The following is a 17,558-nucleotide window of genomic DNA, read 5'->3' as shown; positions in this document are numbered from 1 at the left end:
TAATACGTCTTCCCAGCTGATTTAATTAATTTTCAGTCATATTTTATATTTTTCTGTGAAATTTCAGGAACATACTTTATACTTAAAAACATAGTGGAATATTGGTTATCGCTCTTGGATAGTATCTATTTGTTTTGGCAGTAAAAGTAAAATTCCTAAGTTGTGTTTTGGGTTTTAAATTTGATTTACAGCAGTGTATAATGGCCCATGTACGTGGAATTCCAATATATTGAATAAATCGAAAAGAAAAATTTTCAAACTTATTACCATGAGTTCCACATAGCCACATAAGCTAGTTAGTAATGTCTATGAAAGAATATGACATGAGACCTTTGTTTATCACAGAGAAAGAAAAGGAGGACCTATATGTATGTTCCCCCGAATATTAGAAAGTGAAACCAAGCAGCAAAAAAAAAAATTAGTAGTTCTGAAGAAGTTTCTTTCATCAATGTATCCCCCATGAACAGCCTAAAAGTGATTCTATCTTCTGCATTACAAATGAAATTCTTCTCATTATTACTGCACCACTGTCAGTGTTCTTTGTTCCAGTTATCCAGCAAAAAATAGCAGGCTCAGAAAACAAAGCACATTCACTTCAAATTTTCAAGAGAAAATATTTGAAATAAAAATTCCTCATCATTATTGAGAAATGGCTCACTCCAGATGAACTAATTATTTATGAAGTCCATACAAAATTGATGACTATTTACATGTGGAACAACAGCATTTTAAGTATGAAGCCGAACTCATGCAGCAAAGCCACCAGAACCAAAAGCAGTTTTATAACAGATCTATGTTCAATGATCCAGAAAAGTGGACAACAACAACAGAATATGTGCAAATCATATGCCATTTGTAGAAACGACTGTTAAGTATGGGGCAGGCAAGATAAATGATGATTAGATTACAGGAAAGGAAAAATGGAAAAAGAAATTTCCTATATGACGAGGCAGATCTAACCGTTTATTGAAGAGAACATCAGAGAAAAGATCTGTCTTTGTACGAGATTCAACAATCGGATTAAAACATTCATGCAGTACATCAAGAGCATCAGAAAGCTTGCTGTGATACTTGATCATTATTTCCGTCTGAGATGCATTAAGATCGCCATTGTCATCTTTTGGTGACCTCAAAATAGTGACAGATAAGCTTCCAACACCAATTGGATTTGATTGGCCCAGCAGTGCACGCAGAGACACATATATCTAAAGAAAACAGTATTGGCATCATCTGCTAAACTTATATCATAATTGGTAGGTAAACGTTTGTGGACGCATTGGTAACGGTAGAAAAAAATATTTTAATGTCGATAACATATTGAAAACTCAGAATGCTAAAGAAGAGAAAGAAGAAAGGATCTCCTACCCATGAGGAAACAAAATGAAGTTGTTCACATAAAAAGCAACATTAAATCAAAAGTTAAGCCTAGGTATAACAAAGCTCAGCCTAGTGCACCTTTCATATCAACAAGGCAGATCATCTAACAGATTCTTGTTATACCATGCATAATTGTATTTCATATGCGTCAATGTGTGCTTCAAGACTCCTAACTTGATAAAAAGCTTCATCAATAGGTCAACAAAAGAAATCAAATGATTAATAGATCATACGTTTGTCGTTTCCTTTATAGAAAACAACTACCAGGTGTACAATTACAATCATGCATCTCAAGCTTGGTAACATTTGACAGACATATAAAAGAAAATTAAATTTTAAAAAAGATGTTGAGATTGTACTCATATACTAATAAGTCAATTGAGCTCTAGCTTGACAAGTACATGAAATTCTAACATCTCAAATAACAAAATCTCAGCAATTGCGTATAAATAAATAAATAAATAGATATGTGTGCGTGTGTGTGTGTGTGTCTGTGTGTGAATTTATTTATGGAATATGGATGCCAGCAAGATTATGAGGATATGGTAACACTAGAATAGATTTGAGATTACACAATTGAATGTAACACAGAAGCATCCAACTTCATGCATTGTAGGCCTAAACCATGTTTAAAGATACATAGGTTGTAGATTAAAATATCTTCTTTGATCATTCATAATTTCTTTCAGAGGCAGAAACAAGTACAAAGGCCCAGCAAAAGAATGGGGTTTTGGTGAATCTACTCATGCACCTATTGAAATGCGATCTCCTTCAAAAAATCCATCTTAGAGAAGGATGTTGGATTATAACATTCCACAGGTCGATAATGTCGACCACCAAAATCATGGATCTAAAGCAGAAATGCAACTAGAGTGACTTGAGATGTGTTTTAAGTCCTATTCATCTCTAAGATGGATTTTAGCAAGGGAGAGAATTTGAATAGTTGCATCCAGGAATGCACCATAAACTTTTGCTTTAGAATAATTAAATTTCATAAGAAAGGAAACACCCAGGGGGTTAAAAATTTATAAATTCCCATTCCTAGACTCTCAACCCCAACATTTGCCTGTGTATTGGCCAGAAAATCAGCTTCTTTAAGAGAAAGACAGCTAAAATATACAACACCTTTGAAATTAAGCACGAACTTGATAAAGATTCCTCCCATTCACCAAGGCTTCCTTGCGATCACTAAGGAACTTAAGATCATGCCTAAAACCATCTAACAACATTAAGTAGATTCTCGTACAAGGCACAATCTCATGAACAGTATGCCAAGATTTGAATATTAAGAGAGAGCATGAGTTGCTCACAAGCCAAATACCCAATTTGAAGCAAAGTTGCATAACATTTTAAAGTTGCCAATGAATCCCAGTGAATCCAATATTTTTATTTTTTTTGAATTAGCTAATTGTTCTATTAAAATCAGAAAAAGTTACACGAGTATAGGCTACCCACATGCCAAGCGGCACGAACAAAAAAGCCCCAAGCGTTGCAAAAAATGATAGGCAATTAAGGACACAAAAGAAGCTATACAGTCATGAGGCAAGAAACAAAAGTATCCAAAATGGAATAGGAGTGCACAAGATGTGCTCAAGAAGTCCCCTATGAGTTTACATGAGAGCCTCCGGCTAGTGTAGCACCCTGTCTAGCGAGGGCATCGGCTGCTGCATTTGCTTCTCTCCATGTACGCTTCCATACGATGTGCATATCCTTGCAAAGGTGGTAAATCTCGTCAAAATTATTGTCAAGCCTCCACGGGCATGGTGAAGATCTTGAAGCCCAGGTTAGGACATTTTTGTAGTCTCCCTCAATGAGTAGGGTTGAGCTCCAATTGGGTTTAAGTTCCTGAGGCGTTCAAGGAGGGCTAGGGCCCCCGTTATATTGGATTCGGCATGTCCGATTGAGCGGTAGTAGGAGAAGAAGATAAAACCATCGTGGCCACTGGAGATGCCCTCAGTGCCTGTTGGACCTGCATTGCCCAAGAAGCCAGCATTGAAATTAAGTTTGGACTGGCCAGGTTTCAGCGGTCTCCATAAGGAGGCGCGTACAATCTCAGGAGGCCTTAAGTTTAGTAGAGCCTGCTAGTTTTGATGAAAGTCCACGTAAGAGAAATGCTTGAAAGAGTTGTTTTTTTTTTTACCAAAAGATGATGAGTGTTTTGACCCTTTCATTAAAGTCGTCAATGGTTGCCATCTCACCTCGAAATATCCTTCTGTTTCTCAGTCAAAAAGCAGTCATTTAATTTACGTTTGGCCTGGCCAGATTTAGGCGGTCTCCAAAAGGAGGCGCTTACGATCCAAGTAGGCCTTAAGTTTAGTAGAGCTTGTTAGTCATGATGAAAGCTCGTGTAAGAGAAATGCTTGAAAGAGTTACTATTTTTTTACCAAAAGATGATGAGAGTTTTGACCATGTCTGTCAAGGCGTTGATGGTTGCCATCTCACCTCGAAATATCCTTTTGTTTGTCTCAATTCAAATCAGAGATTCAAAAAGCGGACTACCGAGCGCCTAGACGGTCCAAAAGGCCTAGGCACATTGCCCAGGCCTAAGTGTCAAAAAAAGGCAGAAATCCCTAGGCGTCCAGGAACTCGCCTAGGTAGGCGCCCAAGGCCTGCACCCCGCCCAGAGGCAGAAAAGCCACTCGGTAGGGGCACTGTGTCATTTTGTTTATACTAAGGAGCCAAAATTGTAGGTTTTACGTTATGGACCTAAAACCCATTAGAGCCCATTTTGGAGAGAGAAAAACCCAAAAAACCTAGTTTTTGGTGATTTCTTTAGAATCAAAAGGTCTCTCAAAGTTATGAGAAATTGATCAAAACATTACTCTTGATATTAGATTTAAGTTTCGATATTTTATAAATCTATTGGAGGGTCTTTAAAAAGATTTGAGTTCTTAGACACATCTTAGAGGTGGAAGTTTGGAGATCGAGTAATCAAAGTACGTGATTTTTTTTTTTATTGCTTGTATAAGTTGTATTATTTTGAGATGTCTTCTTTGGGATCTAATAGAAGTGGTGATCCAGGCTGAAAATATGGCCACAACCCAAATCATTTGGATAAAAATTGCATATGATGTATGTTTTGTGGAAAAGATACAAAAGGGAGCATAAACCAGTTCAAGGAACATCTTACCGGTATCAGGGGGGATGTTGCCCCATGTAAAAAAACTCATGATGCTGTTAAAGAGGAAATAAACAATTTTCTGAGTCTTATAAAAATGAACAAATATGAGAGACATGGCTCCATAGCAAAAATTCGGTATGGGGTTCGAGTCAATTATGATGATGATGACAGTGACGAGGACGGGGAGGGATGTCAAGAGGTAGAATAATCCATTATTATGGGGAAGGGAAAGGGAGTTGTAATTGCTTCTGGGAGTTCGGAGGCTAAGAAGCCTCGGGTTAGAGGTCCTATGGATTGTTTTTTGCCCCGGCCTGACCCTGAGGTTGTAGGAGAGAAAACAAAGAAGAAAACCACCATTGAAAATAGAATCAAGGAAGAGAGAGACAGATCTGCTTTTTTTGTTGCTACATGGTTTTATGAGGCGAGAATTCCTTTCAATACCACTCGCCTAAGCAACTTCTATACCTTGGTAGAGGCAATTGGCCAATTTGAGCCTGGGATGAAACCCCCAACCCTATATGAGCTTCCAGAGCCTCTTTTGAAAAAAGCGATGAGTGTCACAAAGGATGTTGTTGAAGTTTAGAAGGACGCATCGGCTCAATATGGAGTTTCTATTATGACTGATGCTTGGAGTGATAGGAAGAGAAGAAGTCAGATGATTTTGCTGGTGAATTGTCCTTTAGGGACTTTTTTTTTAGGTCTATTGATGCCTCTGATCATATCTATGATGCCCATTACATATTCCAAGTTATAGAGAAGGGAATCAAAGAGGTTCGAGAGCAGCTTGTTATACAGGTTGTCACAGACAATGCTGCTTCTAATGTTGCTGCTGCTAACTTGTTGCACATAACTTACCATAGAATCTTTTGGACACCATGTGCAGCACATTATATAGGCCTCATGCCTGAGGCTCTTAGTGATTTAACCGAGATATCAAGTGTAGTGAAGAAGGTAATGTCAGTTACGAATTTCATTGATAGCCACACTCTCACCCTCAGCATGATGCGTAGATTTACAAAGAAAGAGATTGTGAAGCCCAGGGTCACAAGATTTACAACCTGGTACTTATACCTAGAGATCATACATTCGAGAAGAGTCCAGTTGAGGCAGATGTTTACCTCAGATGACTGGAGAGCATGCAAGTGGTCCAAGGATCAAGTTGGGAAGAAGGTGAGAGATATTATCCTTTCTAAGGTTGTTTGGCGAGGGTTGAAGGGCGCTCTTATGATATGTTTTCCTCCTGTCAAAATCTTTCGCATGGTTGATAAGGACAAGGCTTCTATGGGCTACATATATGAGGCTATGAAGAAATGCAAGAGAGAGATAGACCAAAATTTAGAGGATGATGACAACTGCTATAAGCCCGTTCAGGAAATTATTGATGAGAAGTGGGATAGGCAGCTACATCGGCCATTGCATTCAACTAGTTATTATTTGAACCAAGCTTTTTTTTATATTGATAAGGATATACACACAAATGACACAATTATGATTGGATTTAATAAGTGTTTAGATGTGCTCGTCCCTGATCTGGATATCCAGGATATTATATGTGCTTATGAGCTTATAAATTACAAGTGCGCATTATAGTCTTTTGGGAGTCCAATGGCTATGTGGCAAAGGACCAAAATTGATCCAGGTAATAATATTCTTAAGTTCATCAAGTTCAATTGTTCAAGTAATCAAGTTTCATTTCTATAATTCTATTATTTATTTATGATTTTATTCTATATCTTTGCAGCCAATTGGTGGAGCCAACATGGGTGTAGTGCTCCAACTTTACAAAAGTTGGCCATTCGAATCTTAAACCTAACCACTACCTCGTCCGTATGTGAGTGGAATTGGAGTACTTTTGAAGGGCTAAGGGTAATTTGTATTAGTAATTTAGTACTTTAGTAGTTATTAGTTTTGACTGTTTTGTAGTATTACTATTATATATTTAATAATTTTAATTATTTATATTAATTAGTTTCATTTGGTTTTGTTAAATTCATATAAAGAAAAGGAACAAACTTGAATCAAAGAGGCTCAATGACCTAGTCTATGTCAAGTATGATCAATTCTTGAAGGACAGGTTTGCTAAGAGAAATAAGAGAGACCCCCACAGATCAAAAAATACGGACAATGTTATGGTGTGGTCGGTTGATGATGATCAGGTCAAGAGGCATGAAGGATTCACATGGGACATGGTCATGGACGCTGCGGGGACATCAGCTGACCCTACTAGGCCACTAGATCTTCTGCACAGAGGACAAGGGTGGAGGAAGCATAGGCAGATTCAGAAGAGACTGAGAGGACGAAGATGATGACAATGATGATGGCAACGACTCCGATGCATATGATGCAAATGCAGCTAACCCTACTTTTTCTGATGATGAATGATGAGTGATGATTAAACTTTGACATTGATTGAAGATTCTTTTAAGTCTTCAAGTATTTCTTTCATTTTTGTTTTCCTCCTCTTGGTTTTATATGGTGGATAGTATATTTGTGGTTCCATTGGTTTGGTATTTGGTAACTTTGATTTGGTAATTTGGTTGGTAAATTTTAAGTTTTAACTATGTGGAATGTGGATTGTGGAGTGTGAATTGTGGACTATCAATCAGACTATGGATAATTCATAATTCATAATTGGATATGGACTTATGGTTAAGCTTATGGAATGTGTGCCCTATGTGTTGTGTAGTATAATTTGGAATTTTGATGTGCCCTAAATTCGTAATTCTTATATTTTATAAAATACATAGTTACATTTATATTGTTGGAGGCTATAGACACCCTTTTTTTTTATCTACTGGTCTGCCCAAGTTCTGGGCGCCAGCCTAGGCGCTAAGCCGCCTAGACCCCGCCCAAGCCGCCTAGGACCCGCCTAGCTCTTTTTGAAACACTAGTCCAAATAACCCAGATCATGGCTGCTATGGAAGCGTCCAAAGGACATCAGACCTCAACCACGGTGGGAAGTGGAAGGGGCGAATAAGGTGGGGAATGGATTGCGGAGTCACCCACAATCAGCTAAATATTTGTAGCAGATCTCCCAGAGGGTTGTGGCGAGGTCGCAGTGAATGAAAAGGTGGGGGCATCCTTTATTGGATCTGGTCAATAGTGGCCCTTTTAGGGCCTACACTTTGGGAGGGGGAGGGGAGGACTAAGGGAACCACGTTATGGCCTATATAACTGGTCGTGCGGCAGATTGGGATGCGAGCAAGGTGAGAGCACTAGAAGGAGGCAATTGTGAAGGTCACATAGGGAGTAGGAGTCCCAATGATCTTACCAACACCTTGAGTAGGTAAGAAGACCCATTGATGGAGTGGAGACAAATTCAAGAAGTTGGTGAACTCATGGTCTGCCAAAGGAATACTAAAGTTAGGATTCCAGATGTGCCGAGAGTTTCAAATTGGTCAAATGTTGTTGTCTAGGGGTCTCTAACAAGAGGGAAAAGGTCATGGAACCTTTCGCTAAGAGGGGAGTGGCCAATCCAAAGATCACACCAAAAAAGGATTTTGTAACTGACCCTGGGCCAGAAGCGAATTTTGTCTATAAAGGGGTTGTAGTTGTGAAGCATAGATCTCCACAGCCCGGATAAGTTGTTGTGTACCCTTCTACTAGGGAGCCACATGTGTCCTCGCATCAGTATTTGTTGCTGAGGACATCTTGCCATAAATGGTTATGCTGGGTGGTGAAATGCCACCACCATTTTCCCAGGAGGGTGAGGTTCTTAGTTTTAAGATTGTGAGCACCTTACCCCCCATGTGACTTAAGCAAGGTCACCTTGGCCCAAGAGATGAAGTGGTATCTCGCCCCTCCCTCTCCCAACCACGGGAAATTTCTCATGAGTTGTACTAGGCGGGCCACTACCAAGGAAGGCTTGTGGAAGAGCAACATTTGGAAGATGGGAATGCTTGAGAGGGTGGCCTTGATTAGGGTAATTCGACCCACTGAAGAGAGGAAGCTACCCTTCCATCCAGCTAGCTTATGATCGAACTTGTCTATGATGTAGCTCCAGAGCCTTTGTTTCAACTTCCCATGCACAGGGGCAAGCCCAGGTAGGGTGAAGGCAGGTATTTTGCATTACATTCCCATCTAGCGGCAGGAGCATTGATAGTCTGTGTTTTGAGTACCACCCTCATCATTTTGGATTGGTCCATATCTACTCCACACCCAATAAACACTTCAAACATTTGAGGAACATGAGTAGGGAGTGCACCTGTTAGGTAGAGGGATCGCAGAAGAGGAGAGTGTCATCTGCGTATTGGACGTGGGTAAGCTACGGGCCACATTTCCAATTTGAAACCTTTGAGAAGGCCATAAAGGTTTAACCTGGAGATGGATATGCTAAATACCTCAGCAACAATGGTAAAAGGAAATGGTAAATGTGGGTCCCCTTGCCAGAGGCCCTTGGATGAGGGGAAGAATCATTTGGTGAACCGTTGATGAGGATGGAAAAGTAAGGATTGGATATGCATCCATGGATTCAGGACCACCAGCAATGCCTACACCCCATTTTGCAAAGAGTCTCAGAGAATAGCCCAGTCGACATGGTAATAAACTTTCTCCCAATAGAGTTTAATGACCACCCCTAGGACCTTAGCAAGGTGTCTAGACTGGATGCACTCATGGGCCACTAAGGCACCACCGAGGATCTGACAGTATTTGACAAAAGCCACCTTGGTTGGGAGATAACCCAATCAAGGAACTCTCTCAACTAGGAGGCCAAGACCTTAGATAAGATCTTGTATCACGAGTTAATCGGGCTGATGGGCCTGAAGTCTTTTAGCTCATGTGCCCCTTCAACTTTGGGGATCAAAGTAATGAATTTAGCATTTATTGCCTTGTCATCAAAGAAGACAAGAACGTCGGTCCCAAGGGAGTCCCAAAACTTTTTAAAAAAGGCTACTGAAATTCCATCATGGCCAGGGGCCCGATCATCCAAATCGCTGATCCCTTTGAGGATCTCGTCTTCCAAGAACGATCATTCAAGCCAAGAAGCCTTATCTAAAGGGATGGTGTGAAAGGACAAATCAGCCATCGTAGGTGTAGAGCCCAGTGGAGCTGCAAATAACAGCTTGAAGAAGTCAATGATGGCTCTCTCCACCAGAGGAGCCCGTTCTAAGACAGTCATTGACTTTGATATGGGAGATTGTGTTGTCCCACTTTCTAAAGTTGGCAAACTTATGGAAGAAAGCCATGTTGAGATCTCTGTATTTGAGCCATTTGACCCTGAAATGCTGATACCAAAAGATTTCTTCCTTATGGAGGAGTTGGTAAGAAAGTTTCGATTGGGTTCTTTCAGATCTTTTGCTAGGCGTCAGGGGTTCGCATTCTTATGTGGAATCATGGTCTAAAGCAGAGCTTCTTTCTAGGTTTGGAATTTACTGGGGAGTTGGTGGCTCCAAACTTTCAAGGAGACCTTAAGGAGTTCCAATTTCTACTAGAAGCAGAAATCAACCCACTCTTAGACAAGGTTAGAATCGGGCTCATAGCAGGTTTGTATGAGGTCCATAATTTTGGGTTCCTCAAGCCTAGGCCAACTCCAACTTTAGGGCGACACAAAATAGGTAGGGTATCAAGGAGAATGGGACAGTGGTCGATATATGGGTATCTGGGAAAAAGGAATCCCGAGCAAGGGAAGTGAGATATATGTTGAGCTTGGAAACGGTTAGGGCAGAGAAATGGTTAGACCATGTGAATCCCGCTCCTTGGGGAGGCAAATCTAGAAGTTGGTTTCTAGCCACAAAGTCTAAGAAATCAAGCATGGCTTGGGAGATTCTGAAGTTGGGATTGCACTCAAACGACCATCTAGTAACGTTGAAGTCACAATCGATGCACAAAGTGGATGCAAGGAATGGGGCCAAGGAATCAAGCTCTTGCCAGAAGTTGGTACCGATGGACTCTAGGTTTGCGTCGTAAATAGCAATAAACTTCCAAGGGAAACCGTCAGAAGTTTTGGCGAAGGTCACAGAGATAGAAAAAACACCCACTTGGGAGGATGTAAGGGCATGGAGGGTAGGATCCCATATTACCCAGATGCCACCTGAGGCGCCACTTGCTTACAGAGTTGTCCATTGGCAAGACCAGGCACCCCAAATTTGACAAATAAGGGGGAGGGAGGGAGGGATGGGCAGATTTGGTTTTGAATAAGGCCGACACTCCTGGCGTGAATTTTAGGTTGAAGTCGTGGACCAATCTGCCTTTGATGGGGTCGCCGAAGCCCCAAATGTTCCACATGAGAATTTTCATGGAGGAGACAGTTGGAGGAGGAGGAGGCACACCCATGGGAGCGCCGGAAAAGCTAGGAAGCCAAGAGTTTTGATTTCAACACAATGATGTTCTAATTATCAACAAACCAATTGCTCATTCAGTGAGTTAGCTTGTTCATACAGCAAGCAGGGAGTTCTCAAAAGGTAAGGAGCAAAATGACCATTAAAGGAACTGAAAAGCTTAAGGAACCAAGGTTTCCATGATCATTTCAATTAGTGTTGGTAAACTCGAAGCTCCTCCAGGCTCAACTGAGGCCCGAAGCGAGTCGACTCAGTAAATCCAAAGAAGACTTGCTGAGTCTTGTTCAAGGGGGCACGTTACCCATGAAAATTCCCAAAAGGGAGGGAAATCATAAAAAACCAAAACAAGAAAAAACATAGACAATCAAAGTTCATGCAACCTATATACAAAGTGAAAATTACTCATTGAAATTATCTAATAATGAAATGAACATTCAATGATACGATATCTAATTCTTTATTACAAATCCAATTGAGTCCCAATCATCTAGGTTCCGACTTCATATTCAGAGTAAGGATTAAGTTAATCATATACAAGTCAAAAACCATATATGTTGTGGAGAGACAAAACATACAAAATGGGCTTGATACAAAAAAATATTGGTATACACTTTACAACCCATAGGAAAGTCGTGGAGGGTATAACCATGCCAAGTGTCAGGGAAGGGGTCCACCCCAACAACTATGATATCATGAGATGGGTAGTCCCTCAACCAAAGTCACCAAGGCTAGTCCAACCCTCTTGATCACCACCACCTTGGTGTCGTTGCTTATTACATTGGGTTACCACTTCATTAGCGTCCCCTCTTCCCCATCTTCTTCCTCTAGATGTTCCTATTGCTAACTCTCCTCAGCCAACTCCCTACCTTCCTTGCTCCTCTAGCACTAGACAAACTTGTTTTTCAAGGACCCTCTTGTTACACGACCAACCATTTCTTTGCATGATCTTCATCATATATGTGGTCTGGTTTGACTGGATTGTGATCATGCACTCCCCTCCTCAACTGCTTTTCCTTAGATTAAGCTTGTGAATCCCCTTAGTTCTCAACATGTTCCTCCTTAGAGTGTGGAACCACTGGAATGTACTCCAACTTCTCTCACAACCCCAAGGTGGAACAAGTTTGCTGAGTATCGCCTCAAAGTGTCTCCCAAAATCTCACTGAAAAGAGAGAATAAATTTGTCAAATAAGAGTACAATTACATAAACAAACTCTAGTATAGTATTATACGAGCGATGAATTATGAAAATTTGATAGCTAATGCGGCTCAAGCTATGTGATACTTCTCGCAGATTTGACCCAGATTTGCCTAATGCATCCATATATAAAGTGAGATAAAAGAAAAAAGTACACCTTTTCAATTTAAAAACTATAACAAGCTAAAGATCATCATTTTTTTCACATTTTAAACAAAATTTCGACTTGTTGAACTCTTCAATTTGGGCCTCTTCGTTTCTCTCAGATCTTCCAATGCACTGCTTCACCCTTTCCATGATCTCAAGTTACTATCTATGTTAGGTTGGTAGTATGTCAGGTTAAAGAAACCCGATTACTTAGAATATTAATGGTTAAGTTAAAGAGGCTACAATCCACAAGGCACATAAATCACAAATTGAAATATAAATATATGTCAACTTCACATTGAAAGTTACTTGCTACATGGAGATGACAGTGTAGTGTGTCTGCCCACTTCTCATCGATGATCTTTGTTGTGGTATTTACAATGGGCTTTTATGGCCGCTTTGCATCGTCCAATGCTTATAAACAGGAATATCCATAGCATGTTTCACAACTGAATCAACCAACCTCATGACTGCTATGGGTGGGGCAGTTTCTGTAGCAGCAACGATCTGCTTGCACTTGTCCTAAAACTAGTGCGTGCTAACGATTCCCTTGATTTCACTTGCAAATTCGGTCAAGACATAAGTGCATCAACCCATTACTCATATGTCAGCATCTTCTTCAATCCTGATTGTTGCATGAAGATTGACTGTATAGTCCAATAAGAGGTGGCTAATCTAGTGAAAGCAACCCCTATAAGCTCCCTTCATTCCTAAGTTTGTTGGAGACATCTACACTGGAGTGGAAGACTGTCCCACAGGGATAATACACCAAATAACTAGTGGTATGCTTTCCTTTCCATCCTTCCATCCGACTAATATAATAGTAACCCAGTCCATTGCAGCATGACCTTACATTCATTAAGAAATAGGTCTACCTCAATCACCTCGTCATTCCACAATGGGCTTCAAACAGTGTTTCGAAAAGCACTAGGCAGCACCTAGGCGGCCGGGGGGGTCCAGACCACCAAGGGCCTAGCCTGGAGCCTAGAACCTAGCGGCCCAGTAGAAAGAAAAATGTATATAGTCCAAGTGTCCAAGTTTAACAGTATAACCATATAACATATTAACACATAATACATAATCCATATTTTCATGAATGAAAAGATTTTAGATAGTCCATAATCCATATATCCATACAATGCTAGAACCATACAAGCATACACACAAGAGTTAGATAGTAGAAACTAGAAACTAAAAAGTAAGAAAAAGAAAATATACAGTCTAAGACTCAATAGCCAACTCCTAAAGTCAAACTGACTCAAGCATCTTTATTCTTCAATCATTATCATCATCAGAAGTAGTAGGGTAAGCCTCATCATATGCATCAGATTCGAGGCCATCATCATCAGAGTAATCTCCCACTTCAACATAACGCTCGTTCTCCTAAGTTTCTTCTGAATCTGCCTCATCCTCCTATTCTTCTACCTCCCTCATACTCTGTGCAGATGAGGCCCTAGGAGTCTTTTGGTTTCTCTACCTTGTGCATCTTCACTCTTTTCTTTCTTGTTGTGCTTCCATGAACTCAAATATTATATAATCTCCTCCCTAGTAGCCTCGGGAACATTTTTACACAGAGCAACATCCCCATTAATACCGGCAAAGGATTTCTTGAACCGGTAAATACCTCCTTCTTTTCAACAATAATTATATCTAATATGATTTGTGTCACTCGGATTCAGGTCATGACCATGCTTCCAACCCGGATCACTACTTTTAGAAGAACATGGAGAAGATATTTTCATAGAACAAGGCGCATTTTCTTCGTTTTTTGGTCCTACTAAATTCCAATATTGACTAATCTAATCCCAAATAGCTTCAAGAACCTTTTTACAGGAACCAACATTCTCTTTAATACCAAGAAGATGTTTCTTGAATTAGTTAATACCTCATTGGTATCTTTTTCACAAAAATTACACCTTATACAATTTTTATCGTTTGGCTTCGGGTTATGACCATATTTCCAAAACCCGGATCAGTTCTTCTAACAAAACCAGAAATAGACCTATCCAAATGACAAGGTTTTGTTCCTGTTTGCCTTCTACTGAACTCATATATTGGTTAATCTCCTCTCTGATAGCTTCAAGAACATTTTTACAAGGGGCAACGTTCCCCTTAATACCAGCAAAATGCTTCTTAAACCGGTTGATGTTCCTTTTGTACCATTTTCACAATAATTGCATCTTATACAATTTTTATCCAAAAGATTCGGGTTATATCTATATTTCCAACTCGGATCACCACTTCGACGAGATCCTAAAGAAGACATATCAAAATAATATAAGCAATCTAAAAAATAAAGTTTTGCACTTACTTTGATTGCTCGATCTCCAAACTTCCACCTCTGAGATGTTTTCTAATGAAAAAATCTTCAAAAACACCATCTAATAGGCCAAAAAAAACTCCAAAACATATATCTAATCGTAATGGGTGATGTTTGGATCCATTCCCCATAACTTTTAGAAACACTTCGATCCAATGAAAATCACAAAATCTAGGGTTTTTTTTTACGTTTCTCTCCTTCTAAAATGGGCTCTAGTAGGTTTAGGTTTCAAATGAACCTAAAACTTACCTTTAAAAAAAAAAGATTTCAAAAACACCCAAAGAAAAAGCCCCTCAACAAATGGCATTTCCGCCCCTAGGTAGGGCACAGGCCTTGGGAACTCACCTAAACGGCCACCCAGGGACCGCCCGCCTAATTTGAACGCCTAGGCCTTGGTGATGCGCTCAGGCCTGGACAGCCTAGGCCCTAGGCGATCCGCTTTTTAAATCACTGGCTTCAAAGCTCATGTCCAATTGAACCCTTGAATCCCAGTAGGGATGGCAAGGGGTTGCGTCGGGTCCAGCCGAACCCTAACCCTACCGCCAGGTCCAATTTTTGAACCCATACTCGAACCCTGATCAGGTCTACCCCTCGGATCTCGGGTCGGGTCGGGTCTAGGTCCATTGCCACCCCTAAATCCCAGCCTTGAATTCAAGGTGGTAAATATTACCAACCAATAATAAGCACGGTTTTCCATGTGATTACATGAGAGGTGATTATATGCTTTATCCCCGCCAAAGGTTCAGTCCTCTTCGTAGAAGTCAATCACGAAGAAGCCTTTCTCCACAGAGACTCATTACCAACAAAGGGACTCAAGTGTTGACTACCCTAGACATCATAGTAACTTCTACAGAGAATCTAAGCTTTCATTTGGGACATCTAAAGTTCCATCTGCTCGGTATAATGGTACTTATCATCAACAGAAGTCAAGCTACTACAGAGACTCAAGGTTCAACAACAGGGCGTCCATAGCTCCATCTGCTCAGTAGAACGGACATTCTATCAACTGGAGTCGACCTTCTTTCGTAAGCAAGACCATGCTGCCATTCACTTCACCAACCATAGAGAACACTACTAAAGTTGGCAACCTTCTACTTGGCAATCACCTACCCAGCTTAGCCATCCCACGACCAGAGAAAATACCAAGAATCTTTTCCTCCAACCTCAACAGATCTCCAAAAACCTTAGACAACACCAACCATACCAAATTAGTAGTAATCCTAATAGTAAACCTACCCTGCCTTTGGACCCCTCAACCAAAGAACCATGCAAAATCATCCTTAAAGACCAAGAATAAATCACCCTCGTTCATTCCTCAACCTCCTTTACAGTCAAGCATCAGATCACTGTCAAAATGAACCCTCCCAATCCTCCATGCAGGGAACTTTACCATTTACAGCCATAGGGACCCCTATCCCCCCTTGTACCCAAGATGCCACCCCAGAAGTAATAACAAGAGGCCACCCAATTCACTGTAACCCCAAAACATTTGCTCAAGCAGTACAATCTTGTCCAGAAGTTTCTGTCCTCCAAACTCCACCAGACCTCAATCTCACCAATCCAAACCCAAAATACCAAGTTATTGTCCTCAACTTTGAGCCTCATGATTGGCTTTCTCCTAACTCTAAAATCACATATCGTCTCACAGCTCTACAAAATTCTCTAATAGGAACTTCCAACCCCAGCACAACGGCATCAAAGGAATCACATCCGGGCTAAAGATTATTTCCAACAATTCCCAAATCGTCTTTAGGAATTTGATTAGTGGGAAATACCTCAACACATTCCCAAAAAAGCTTACTCTGATCATTCCTTCCAATCCCAATCTCAACTTCAAAGGTGCGAAATTATCTTTACAAAATTGGAATCAGCAACTAGGGGCCCAAACAAAAAGTAAGTTTTGGGTTACGCTTGAAGGTATCCCTCTCCAATTTTGGACGAGCAAAATTTTCAAAATTTTAGGGAATTGTTGTGATCAATTCGTTTCTGTCCATTGGAAGTCTATGGATTTTTTACCCATTGGAAAAATTGTTATTCTTGTTAATTCGAAATCAGCAGAGCTCATTCCAAGATCCCTACTCTGCATTTCAATGGCTTCTCTTAAAATATCTCAGTCTCTGTTCAGAATCAGATTCACCATGAAAGCCCAAAACAAGACCACGATGGATGGTCTGTGCTCCAGAGAAACAAACGAGAAAATCTTCATGCTCTAGAACCCCTTAACGGATCACCTCATAATTACTTACCCCATAGCAATTAACCCATTCTCCCACATGCTCCGGGGTAACACTCCGTGTACCATGATCCACATCCATCAGCTGTAGGATGCAATAGTCACGACCCCGCCCCCTGACCCCTGCCGTCCTATACCGGAGGGCGACAAAGTGCGGGATCCAGACCAAAGGTTGCGTACGTCACTCAGGTGGGACTGGCATCAACACATGTTTAGAGTGCGAAATCAAAGCAAACCACGAGAAATAAATAAAAACTCATCCATCAAGCACTGAAAACTGAATAAATTAAAACCATTAAACTTTCATTCAATTCCAAAAGTCTTTACAATGTAGTTTAAGGCTTATAAGCCTAACATTCATCTCACACATCAAAACATTATAATGGCCTCACCATAAAACACCTACTAAGCAGGAAGGAAAATCCCTGACAGGTCCGAACTCCAAGCGCCTGCTATCACCTGTCTGCCGCTCGCCACTCGCGATCAAGCACTATCACTCTACACAGAAAATGAATGGAGTGAGCTCTAAGCTCAGTAAGTAGATCACTGCCCTTGCATCCCGTCTATATGTATATACATAATAACATGCCCATGGTCCATTAGAAATCATATTTGCCTCACAAAGTAAGGTCACACATCAAAGTACACATAAATGTTGTATAAAGAGGGTAAGACTTAGTTAACGGAGCATTACTTGTTCTCAAGATGACATCCACCTTTATGTATATCACAACTATAGTCAAATGTTCATACATAATACTGAATTCAGAGAAGCAGAACAAATTAAGTTACTCCTGAAGTAGAAGCCACATCGATCAAGCTAAGCCAATCCTATAACTTGGGATTTCTACCCCTCATTCAGGAGGGAGGATAATGACAAGTGAAGG

The 17,558-nt window shown here is 40.5% G+C and overlaps 1 protein-coding gene across 24 annotated transcripts in view; it reads right to left on the bottom strand.

The window, feature by feature from the left end:
- LOC18432773 (uncharacterized) overlaps window positions 1-17,558 on the bottom strand; it is a 69,457-nt gene that overhangs the window by 30,664 nt on the left and 21,235 nt on the right. For 15 of the 24 annotated variants that reach the window (XR_016046056.1, XR_016046054.1, XM_088853984.1 and 12 more), the window contains one exon: window positions 961-1,205. Coding sequence is in view for 22 of the 24 variants with exons in the window: in XM_088853984.1 (XP_088710110.1) it covers window positions 961-1,205 (245 nt within the window). In the remaining 2 variants the exon portion in view is untranslated. Of the gene's footprint in view, window positions 1-960; window positions 1,206-2,760; window positions 3,347-11,248; window positions 11,936-17,057; window positions 17,172-17,558 lie in introns of those variants that run through there. The other 9 variants (XM_088854072.1, XM_088854088.1, XM_088854065.1 and 6 more) reach the window with 4 other exon arrangements.

This window comes from Amborella trichopoda, chromosome 1 (genome assembly GCF_054954075.1).
Source record: "Amborella trichopoda isolate Santa Cruz 75 chromosome 1, AtrichopodaSantaCruz75HAP2 v2.0, whole genome shotgun sequence".
Lineage (NCBI taxonomy): Eukaryota > Viridiplantae > Streptophyta > Magnoliopsida > Amborellales > Amborellaceae > Amborella > Amborella trichopoda.
Note: the sequence above shows the minus strand (reverse complement) of the source record. Positions and strands in the feature narration are given on the sequence as shown.